Source organism: Antechinus flavipes, chromosome 1, assembly GCF_016432865.1.
Source record: "Antechinus flavipes isolate AdamAnt ecotype Samford, QLD, Australia chromosome 1, AdamAnt_v2, whole genome shotgun sequence".
NCBI lineage: Eukaryota > Metazoa > Chordata > Mammalia > Dasyuromorphia > Dasyuridae > Antechinus > Antechinus flavipes.
Window position 1 is genome coordinate 481,904,342 of NC_067398.1, and position 12,345 is coordinate 481,916,686.

Genomic DNA, 12,345 nt, shown 5'->3' on the forward strand with positions numbered 1-12,345 from the left:
AATTCCTTGAAGATACAGAAAAATTGGGGTTGATTTTATGCAAAACATATTCTCCAGATGTTCTTTCAAATTAAAATATGTATAATTCCCTCAATTCTTAATGTAATTTTTCATTTTATATTGCTATAAAGACATTTGGCCATAGTTGTTTTCTCTGTATCTAACTAACTTTGGATCCAGTCTGCAAACAATATTAATGTTCCTGGTTTTGCAAATTTTTAGGGTATTTTGATAATTCTTTTGAAAAAATTCAAAAAACATTTTAGAGAATGCTTGTAATATGCAAGACACTGTGGTATGTATATAAAAATATGCATGTATACATAAGGCCACATACATGCAAGCAGTTCTGTGGAGGAGTCCATTTCTTGAGAATAGGGAATACATATATATAATAAATGTATGTGTATATACATCTATATAAAAACATATTACTTGATGTGTATATAGAAACATCTATTTCTATCTTTCTTTTTATCTATTTAGCTATGTGCATGTGTGCACACACACATAGGGAGTTCCAAAAGTCTTAGTTCATTTTTACACTTAAATATTATATATGATAGTAGTATATCAGATATTTGTAACTATGTGTTACATATCCTAGTGTTACATATCCTAGTGTTACTTATATACCCTTACTTACTTACTTGTATATAAGTATGTGGCAACTAGGTGGCACAATGGATAGCTCAAATCTAGTCTTGGATACTTAACTATCCATATGACCTGGACAAATCTCTCAATCCTGTTTACCTCAATTTCCTCATCTGCAAAATGAACTGGAAAGGAAAATGGAAAAGGTTACAAAAAGTCAGACAAATGGTTGAACAACAAATTGATATGTGTGTGTGTGTGTGTGTGTGTGTGTGTGTGTGTGTGTGTGTGTGTGAAATATGTTTTATGGTTTTAGACAATTGCCTGGGGATTTTGAGAAGAAAGTAATCTGTCTAGTTTCACATAGCCAGTATGTTTCATAGTCCCAGAATCCAGGTCTTCATGCTCCAAGGCAAGCTTCCCATCACTTAAGCACTGAAGCTTTCCTATACAGTATGTATAAAAAAAATCATAAAGAAATTAGCTTGCAAATTTAAAGGAAAGGAAGGATCACCTCCAGCTACAGGGATCAGGGAAGACTTCATTGAGAGGGTGACATTTGATCTGGACCTTGAAAAGTGAGTAAGAATCTGATAGATGAAGGTGTGGAGGCAAGGCATTTCAGACAGGTGGAACAATTTGTGTCAACATACAAAGATAGAAAAGTAGAAGACTTTTTTTTGAGAAATATCAAGTAGTACAATTATGATATGGATTACGATTTATAAGGGGGACTAATATGAAGCAAAATGGAAAGGGGAAGTTGGAGCCAGAGCACAGAGGGCTTTGAATGCCAAGCTAAAGAATTTGCATTTTCTTAGGTGGGAATGCAGGAATACCACAGAATGATAACTGAACTTTATGCATTATTGATGTAGCTAGAGATAATGCAAACATTTTGTTAGTAGTAGGTTTCTACTGTATTTTCACACTAAACCTTTTCATCCATTTTCCTTGATGATATTTCACTTCTATTCTCATGTATTGGTTTCTTTTCATTTTTATCAATAGAATCGAATGGAAACAGTCATGGCAGAACATGAAGAACAGAAAAAATACATGACTGTAAAGAAAGAGGAAGCTTTACAGGCATTGTCTGAGGTAGAAGCACCTTTTCAAGAACTCTTACAAGAAGTTGCAAGAGTCAGAGAGTTGCAAGATGAACAAATTGAGGTATTCAAAAAAGAAATTACAATCTTTTTAGAAAGACCAATTAGGGACTTCATTATACAAAATGTGTAAATGTGTGCATGATTCTCCAGAATTCCCTCTGCTCTACATCACTGATTACTTCTTAGACATTACCAATTGTCCCATAATCTCAGAATTAACTTCGGGGTAGCTAGGTGGCACAATAAATAGCACACCAGCCCTGAAGTTAGGAGGACCTGAGTTCAAGTTTGACCACTTCCTGGCTGTGTGACCCTGGGCAAGTTACTTATCCCAATTGCCTCAGCAAAAAAAAAAAAAAAAATTAACTTCAAGTCTTCTCTCTTCCTCATTGTCCATATCCCATCACATTGCACCTTTGTTGATTCTGCCAAATAGCATCTCTCCTCTCTGACCCCTTCTCTCTTCATTCACCACCTTAGCTCAAGTCCTCATCACCTTTCACCTGGACTCTTAATGGCCTCTTGATGGGTCTCCTTTACTTTTAATTCATCATCCACATGGCTACCAAAAATGATATTCCTTAAAAGACAGATCTGACAAATTTAGACTAAGAAACTAAGTGGTACAATCAACAGAGTTCTGTATTTGGAATAAGGAAGCCCAAATTTAAATTTGGCTTTATATAATTGCTACCTTGTGAACTGGGGTTGTGAGGATGAAGTAAGATATTTATAAGATGTTTTGCAAACCTGAAAGTGATGGTATGTAAATGCTAATAAAAATAACAATGATGATGATAAAGTTGGTGATGTCATCATCACTACCTTGCTCAAAAAATTGCAAATACTTCTGTTTGAAAACCTTGATCTCTCTTCAGTCTGTTTTACCAAGTGTATTATACATATTACTCTTTAACATTTTCTAGCCAAATTAGAAATTGGGTAGCTTGGTAGCACAGTAGATAGTACTAGGTCTGTGTAATGGGCTGAGGCTTGAGTTGATGCACTGAGGTCCCAAGCACATGAGGGTAAATAGTAATTGGACCATACTCTATTAATATATGTACTTGGACAAAGAATTGCCCCCGCCCATTCTCTGTGCAAGCCCAAATGTGTTGTATAGGAAATGATGATTTTGGTGGGTGGAGGCAGGGGAGTGGAAAGGGAAACAGAAAGAGAGACTGCTGGTTGGCATCTTGTCACACCTGCTTGCATTGCTATCGCGACCTCCCTTCACCTCTGATCCCCTTCTGCTAGCTGGCTTCCTGTCACAGTTGCCCATATTGCTATTGCAATCCTTCTTCACCTCTACTGAGAATAAAGATTGAAGATTTTTCCCTTAACCTGAATTCCTGACTCCAGCTGATTTTAAACACACAGTCATCACATTTGGCACCCCATGTTGGGCACCAAAATGTGGTGATTTTCTTCTTTTAAAATATATAAATATGATGGTTCTCTCTGGGAGAAAGCAGGTTTCTTGGGGAGGTTTTCTGGAGGCAGCCTTAGTATCAGTTCACATCAATAATTACCCCAAATGCAGCCAGGTGATAAAAGTTCAGATCTTTTATTGTCTCCAATATAGCCCTGTTAGCTTAGAGGCCTATCTCTCTGCTTGGTTCCAAGAGCTTTTGTAGCTTTGTCCTTTGCTTCTGCCTCTGCTTTCTTCAGCCTCCAGAGCCAGCACCAAGTTGAATCTGTCTTGCCTCTGAGAGAGGGCTTCTGACTCTCAATATAAATTCAGCTCCACTTTCTCTAACCCGAAGTAATTAACTAACCCGAAGCTAAAAGTCTCTTTATATATGGTCTCCCAAAGGTTGACTCCTCCTTCTGGAGACACACCTAAGGGAGAAGAGAATTCACAAAGTTACAAAGTTTACTTTGTGAATCTCCCATACTTGTGAACTCCAATGAGTAAAGGTGTAAACACAAGCATTGTATCAATTACATTGAGTTAACACTAGGATTCTAACATCTCCCTTAAGTTATCACCTTGTTTCAAGTTGAGTTAACACTAGGATTCCAACAGTCTGGAATTAGGAAGATTGTTCTTCATAATCCAGCCTTAGATTCTTGAAATCTGTGTGACCCTAAACCTTATTTGCCTCAATTTTCCTAATCTCCTGAAGGATTACCCTCTTGTCAGTTGTCATTTCTGGTGTTCAGTGATACTAATCTAATTCATACTTTGACTTATGAAACTCCAGGGAAGTGTCTAATGTTTTGAAACATATTATTAAGCAACATTTTGGTCTTATTCACTTATGCTCATTTGAATATTCATAACCCATGATTCACAATAACTAATTTTGCTGAAAAAAATACTAGAATTCTTTAAGGTGAACATTTTTATTATCCTTGTGCATTGCTATTATGAATCATTATTACTTTTACTTTTTGTATAGTTTTAGCTATATTTTTTTCTTTTAAATCAATGCAGAAAGAGTACATTATGACACTCCATCATGATAATTATGATTTTGGTTCCAGAGTATTTAAAGTGTAAACTTTTTTGCTTATTGAAGCTTGTACTATTTTTTGTTCTGAGAATAATTGTTTACACACATAAAAGAATAAATTCTACAAAATGAAACTTTTTTTGAAAGTCTGACATAAAAAGTGTAATTTTTTGTTATACTATTTAACTGGCTAATTTTTTATGCCTTCAGTAATTAACTTTGAAGTGTTTCTTTTTAAAAGTAAATATTTTCAAAGCAATCAATTAATGATGATAACTAAAGCTGGTAGCCCTTCCCAAAGTAAATAAATATATATAAATATATACATACATACATACATACATACATATATATATATAAAGAGATAGATAGATATTTCTATATCTAAATGTTTTAATGAAATTTTATGATTTCTCTGTAACATAGGAATCATTTAATATTTTTAGCCCTGTATTCAATAATGTTTTGAACTTTTAATTTTCTTAAAGAATACAGATAAAGTGTTGAATAGATATGCTTGCAAGTGTTTGTAATCCACTAAAGGTGGCATGATATAGAGCAGGGTATAAAAAATAAATGTATAAATAAAACAACTATTGATAATAAATCATAAAAAATTTATTTTAAAAATTCTTTGGTATATGTATAATCTTACTATTTATTAAAGATGAAAGGAAATTTGCATACTCATGAGGTGGATGTGCTCGTTTATTTTTCCATAAAGAATTAAATCTTGTGGGAATATTTAATATCTTTTACTGTTGTTTAATTTTTCATGATTCCTACATTCAGTTATGTGACATGGAATCAGAAGGTACAATTTAAGAAGCTTTGAAAAAGGGAAGATAGGGAGGGAGGATTGAAGGCAGTAAGAGCTAAGTTAATGTTTTCCCTCTGATGCATAATGGGCTTTACAACTCTGGGAAAGTCATTCAATTTCTGCTCCAGGCAACTTTCTAAGAATGCAAATTGAAGAGAAAGTGCCTATCTAAATAGGTAAAAGAAGTTTCTTTACTTTTCTAAAGGACCAGAAGAAAATTTCTCACATTAAAGAAATCCTACAGCCAAACTCTATTCCTTGTGAAATTTGCAGGTTATAAGTTATAAGTATGTATATCTTTACTCCATTGAAGAAAAAATAAATTGAATTACTTTAAAGTGGTCACTTAGTGGTTTGATAACTAGGACTTTTTAATATCTGAATATTTCTAGACAATTCAAGCTTTGGAATTGCACAAAGAAGCAGTTGTAAGACGGCGGACCCAAGTACAAACAGACTATGTTCAGAGAAAATCAGAAATGTTGGAAGCAATAGTGACCTCAAAGGTAAGGAATTTAATGTTATCAAGCAGTTTGAAATGAGAATTTATAAAATCAATTTAACTTAATTTAATCCAAATAAATTTAATTATGTTACTTCTGCTCAGTTGACTGGTCTGAATTATACACACAGGTATCTAGATGTACTTGTGCATGAATATATGCATATACACTTTCACACATATTTATTTCTTCCTTACTATTTGAATCAGTGTAGTTTATCAAATCCCTAGCCTTGAGTTAGGATAAAATACAAAAGCTAAATGGATAAGTTCAGTGTTTTCTACAACTGCCAAGGGAAAGAGAGAAGGAGGAAAGAAGAGAGAAAAGGCAAGTGGAGGGATGAGGGAGAGGAAGAGAGAGAGAAGGAGAAACAGAGAGAAGAAGAGGGAGAAGGGGTTATGGATTCAGAACTTAATAGAACTTGCTTGCAGATTACACTTTTGCTCAGTAGATGGCATCTTCTTGTAACCAAAGAGGTTGATAGGCTGTAAAAGTTACAAAGCTGAATAATCTACAAAAGCAATTCTTTTTTTATTTTAATCATGAATGTCTTATTTTATAGCAATGTTTTGATATACTTAAAACTAATTTTAAAAAGTGTTTGGGTACTTAAGCGCTTAGTGTAGATTATATGTATAAAGAATTTACTTAAAGTATATATCCCTTTTGTTCCTATTAATTGAAAAAAAGTTGTTTAGAAAAAAGTTAATTATTAAATCCTTTAAATATTAGAAGAAAACTCATTTCAAAAATAGTTTTTAATTCTTAAAAAAAAAACTAAAAAACAAAAACAAAAACAAAAATCTTACCTACCAGCAAATGATGCTACTGGAGAGCTTCTTTAATTGGCTGTCTGAATTCTTTTTTAAAGCTTTTCCCTCTAATTTTTATATATCTTTGTTGTATATGTGAGACCAGACTTGTGATTTCCTAGACTATTAGTATAGGAAAATTCCTGGTAATGAAGCTTTCTCAGTGCAAATTTACATTTGATCTGCAATTTAGACTCTGAAAGAGTTACTTGGAGCAATAAGAGACAAAATGCTTTCTGGAACCCAAAGTCTTTTTCATAAGGTTGAATCTAAGTCTTTCCTGATTTTGAGATCAACCCTTTATCCAGTACATTAAGTTGCAGCTCTTTTTCTTATACAAGTTTTTTTTTTTTTAAATTGTACATTCAATTGTTTGCAGTTTTGTGGATTATCATCAGGTGTTAATATGGGAAATAAGTGGTAATAAATCATATATTACTGTAAAAAGAGCAGTGAAGTCTCCTAGAATTTAGGTGAACATTAAGAAAGATAAACTATAAGGCCAGTTATTTCATTATTATTTCAGTAATTGATGTGACATTTTTTTCTAGGCATTCATTTTTTCCTAAAATATTTCATTTTTTTCATGTTTGTCTCCAATATGTGTTCACAATGTCATAGTTAAAATGATTGGCAAACTTCTTGAGGCCTCAACTCATTGAAGAATAATTCTGTCATGTTTAGGAAGTGAAGTTCAGTCTATATAAATATAGTAAATGTTTACCCATATAATATAAATGAGGGTCACTGGTAAAATCCCTCAATCTTCTGATTCCCTCATATAGGAAATACAATTATACCCTTAGAAATGAAAACCTCTTAGTTCAGCATTTTCTTCTGTTTTGGGGGATAAGATTGTTTCTTTTAAAATACAAATATTTCTGAAAGGAATAAAATGTCAAGTCATTCACAACTTAGGGCAAATTAATTAGTGACTTTCCTTTATGGAATCAGGAAGGTGGGAACAATAAGAAAGTCCAGAGCACGAGAAACTGTTAAGGAGAAGTGGATGATAAAGATTTACTTATAGACAAAGGCCACAGGTACCAAGACTTCACTCCATCTGCTTCACAGTTTTTCCTAATGTTCTCATGATTGAACAGTATAGTTTTTTTTTTTAATATAATAGGAGTCAGTGGAAACATAATAAAAACCAGATTCAAATCACTACTAAATTTAAGTTTCCTGACCCATGTAACTTCTAGTTATCCTCCAATTTCCAATAAAGTATATTTACACTTTAGGGAAAGAGAGTGAGTAGTACCCAATGGAAAAAAAGTCCTGAACTTAAAAGGCAAAAGAAATCACAGGACTTCATATAAACCACAAGTCCAATCTTGTCAATTTATCCCCTCTACACAACAAATCACTTTTTCCATCTTTATTTGAAGATCCCTGTTGAGGGTGAACCTACCTCCTGAGGCATCCTATTTTAACTTTAACCTAGGAGTTATAGTTCTGCCCTCTGGGACCCAGCAGAACAAATGCAACCAATTTCTACATGACAACCCTTCAAAAACTGAAAAAGTACTCTTAGGTCTCCTTTGTCTTCTTTTCTTCAAGTTTTGCATGCAAATTTCATAAGGTCATAAAAGCATATATCTTCAGGACTTTGGTCATATTGATTCACAAGGATCTTGAGATTATTAGCATATTTATCTTTCCTATCCTTAAAAAATTTAAACAAATCAATGCACATTTGATCTTCCACTAGAGCTATTGTCTTATGTTTCTTTTTTGTTTTCCTACAACCACTCTTAGAAGAAAAAACAAAACCAAAAATACCTGTCTTCTCTTGCTGCTCTATTCTCACTTGCAATATATTTTTTCCTCATTCAAATGAAACGATTATCTCGAAAGTTACAAGTGATCTCTTCTTTAAAAATGGCATTTTTTAAAATTTCCTAACTCTTCAGTCTTTCCCTTGCTTCTTCCAGAGAGCCATCACATATAACAAAGAATTTATTTTAAAAATTAGCTAAAACAATCATCAAAGAAAAGAAATCTGATGATATGTGAAATATTTTACACTTATGAACACTTAGTTCTCCAAAGAAGTGGAGAAAACTGCCTAATTATATCTCTTATTTAAGATCAAAGATTGTCCTTTGAATTTTATAGCACTTTATTTATAAATAATTTTGACTGGAGAATAAATTAGAGTGAAAAGAGATTTGAGGCAAGGAGTCTAATAAGAATTATATAGAAGTATTTAACTGAAGGGAGCTGAATAGAGAGAAGAATAAGAGATAATGCAAAGATAGAAATGGCAAGAATTGACAGCATAATCATATAAGGATATGTAGGGTGAGAAGATGGCGCCCAGATTGTGAGACTGGATAACCAGCAAGGTGGTATTACCCTCAATAATAATAATAAAGTTAGGAAAAGTTAAAGGTTAGAATAGGAAGATAATGAGTTCTGTTTTGATAAAGTTTGAGATGTCTCTAGGACATCTAGTTTGAAATGTTCAAAAGGCATTTGGGGTTGTACAACTAGAGATAAAGAGGAGGCCACAAGTTGGTTTATATCTGGATCTGGAAATGATTAGCACAAAGATGAGAAGACCCAGAATAAAGTTTTGGAGATTAAGCATAGTTAAAAGGGATGACATGGATGGAAATCTAGCAGTGAAGAAAAAGAAGGAACTATTAGACAGTAGTAGAAGTACCAGGGGAGAACAGTAGTGAGTGATGTTATGGGCCAGAACTCTGAACTTGAAACAAAGTATTCTTACAAGGTACTAAGTCAGTGGAATTGATAGAGACAATAGTTATCTAATTTAGCATGGTTCAGGATGATTGATTTAATTCTACAAGATGTTATGGGCCAGAATTTGAAACAAGGTACTAAGTGGAATTGAGGAGACAATGGTTAAATCTAGTTTAGCATTGATTTAATCCTACAACAAATAATGTTTTCCTAGTGATATAGTGATTGGTGTATACTCAGTTTGGCATATATAAGCAAAGGGACTGAGAGCCACAGAGGAAAAGCATTCAGGGCCAGAAGAGACAAGTGCACTAGAAGCTCTCAGAAGCTGAGACAGATTCATTCCATCATCCACCTTTGTGGTGGCTGGAGGCTGAAGCACAAATCTTTGAATTTGGGGAGATTCAGAAGCCAGAGAAGGCAGGCAGGAGCTCAAGCTCTCGGAACCAAGGAGAGAGATAGGTCTCTAAGAAAACTAGCCGAGCCCCAAATGAAGGAGACAAGACTTTGAAACAGATAATAAAGGATTTAAACTTTAACACCTGACTGTACTTGTGGTGATTACACTGACGAAGGCTGCCTCCAGAAACCCCAAGAAAACCCAACAAAAGAACATTACGTTTTAGAGAGAACATTACATTTTGGTGCCTGAACATGGGACCAAGAATCTTCATCTGTGACCCAGAAATTAGAATGAGTACAAGAAGGAAACTTTATAAAAAGCAAAAGTAATATTTCAGCCAAAATGGGAGAGATGTTTAGAAAATAGCCTTTTCCTCTTCAAGGAAAATGTGTTGAAAGCTTGGTTAGACTGATTAAAAAAATCAAGGTTTAATTGTAACTTGGGAGCAGATCATTGAACTTTTAGAAACAGTACAGTACACATCTCCTTGGTTCTCTAAGGAAAAAGAATTAGATCTAGATGTAGATGAGTAGAAATTAGTAGGAGAGCAACTATGTAAATACTATAATGGACCTGACTCTTTTCCCAAAGAAACACTTTATACATATAACTTAATACAACTGGCTTTAGGAAGTTATGTAAGTTATAGAATAAGGAAAAAGAAGAAAGAGAAGGAGAGGGAGGATCCAGACAAACTAGGTGAAAAGGATGAAGAATCAGATAAGAATGGAGTTAAATACAATCTGAGTGTGGTGCTTCACAGCAGGAGAAATTAGGGCATTCCCCATTCCCTGACCTACCTCCTTCAATTAACCCTTCATGGGTGGAGGGAGAGGGAGCAGGGGGAGAGGCAGTAACACCATCAGCACCACCTATGAAGCAGCCTATGACAAGATCACAAAAGGCTCTGGTTAAGGCTAAAAAAGAAGGACAGGATATATCTGATTTAATAAATGCATACCCTGTGATTGAAGAGCTTGACTCTTCAGGTCAACAATGGAGAAGATACATTCCTTTTGATCTAGAAAAAATTAAGGATTTGAAAAAGAGTTGCACTCTTTATGGGGCTACATCATCTTATATTAAGATGTTATTAGAGAATTTGGCTTATGAAATCTTAACCCCTAGTGACTGGAAATCCATAGCAAGGACAAATTTAGAACCTGAAGTTCCCTCCCATGGAAAGCTCGAGGGGAAGCCTTCACAAAAATAGAGCAAGGTCCCAATGAACCTTTTTGCTGATTTTATGGGACATATGCAGACAGCTGTCACAAGAACTATTGGAAAAAATGCAGCTACAAGAATTATGATAAGACAACTAGCTAAAGAAAATGCTAATGAGATTTGCAAAAGAATTATATGGGGACTACACAAGGATGCTCCTTAAGAGATCATAACATGCTGTGCCACAGTGGGCACAAGTGCTTATTATACCCAGACTATGAAGAACATGGGAAGATAGGGTCCCTCTTGGCAAGGGACTTCTAGAGAGACTCACAAATGCTTTCAATGTAGAAAAATAGGACATCTGAGATCCCAGTGTAGAGTAGAGATAGAGTGAGAGGACAAGGTGAGAGAATAAGACCCAAAATCCTATGTCCAAATCAAAGTGAGGTTTCCACTGGGCCTCAGAATGTAGAGTGACACAAGGAAATGAGAGGCAGAGCCCACCTCTAAGATATCAAACAAAAAACAGCTGGGGCATGATGGCAGGCAAGGTTACACTTTTAGAAGTTCAGGACTCTTATATGATCAATCAGCCAAAACATAATCATATGGGAGAAAGGAATTACATAATCAGCAGAAAAGCAATCAGCAGAAAGGGATTACAATTGGGGAAAATACAGGCTTTTTTAATCCAACAGAAGGGCAGTGTCCAGTGTGAGCAGCTGCAATGTAATTGTCAGGTGATGAGGAGAAATCCGAAAAGTAGTAAATAGAAGGGACTAGAGAGGTTAACTGCTTGAGGGAGAGGGTTTGCTTGTATTTCTACAGATGGAGAAGGAAATAGATGGGTGGCAACGAGCACCTGGAGAGAGACAAAAAGAGAAAACCTTGAAACAAAGGAGAAGATCTAAGAAACATCTGACACTGAAGGAACATGGCTGATAATGAGACTGTTAAAGAACTTTAAAACCAGCAGGAATCATTGGATTCCTTGAGATGAAAAATTGTTGATAAAGACTGTTGCAGGAATAATTGCATTTGCAGGAATAATTGGATTCCTGGCACGTGAAGTAATGGGCAATAGATTCCTTTTGGACTATTTCTAGGACTTATGGATATGCATAAATCCTCATGTTGATTCATGTTATTTGTTACATCACTACTAACTAGCCTGTGTTACTATGTGCTTATGTAATTTATGTAATTATGTTTAATATGTCCCATATTGATGAATTTATGTATACCTGTTTTAAGAGTGAGACCCTTCAGAAACCTGCTAATCTGATTTGATTTCCCATTTCCTTTCATGTTTTCATTTCCCTTCTTGAGATATCAGAGAGGGCATGATCACCTCTTTTTATGATGTTTTCTCCTCTTTTTGAGGAGTCAGGGAAGGCATGATCACCTCCTTTTGGGGGGTTCTCACCTCCTTGAAAAGTCAGGGAGAGTGACCTATGTTCTAAAAACAAAAGAAAGAGGGAGATGTTATGGGCCAGAACTCTGAACTTGAAACAAAGGATCCCTACAAGGTTCTAAGTCAGTGGAATCGATAGAGACAATAGTTATCTAATTTAGCATGGTTCAGTATGATTGATCTAATTCTACAAGGAGATGTTATGGGCCAGAATTTGAAACAAGGTACTAAGTGGAATTGAGGAGACAATGGTTAAATCTAGTTTAGCATTTATTTAATCCTACAACAAATAATGGTTTCCTAGTGATATAATGATTCAAGTATACTCAGTGTGGGGCATATAAGC

At 34.7% G+C, this 12,345-nt stretch overlaps 1 protein-coding gene across 1 annotated transcript in view; it reads left to right on the forward strand.

The window, feature by feature from the left end:
* CCDC178 (coiled-coil domain containing 178) overlaps positions 1 to 12,345 on the forward strand; it is a 644,800-nt gene that overhangs the window by 252,321 nt on the left and 380,134 nt on the right. Inside the window, exons 16-17 of the mRNA XM_051970271.1 lie at positions 1,609 to 1,770; positions 5,381 to 5,494. Coding sequence (XP_051826231.1) covers positions 1,609 to 1,770; positions 5,381 to 5,494 — 276 coding nt within the window. The remainder of the gene's footprint in view (positions 1 to 1,608; positions 1,771 to 5,380; positions 5,495 to 12,345) is intronic.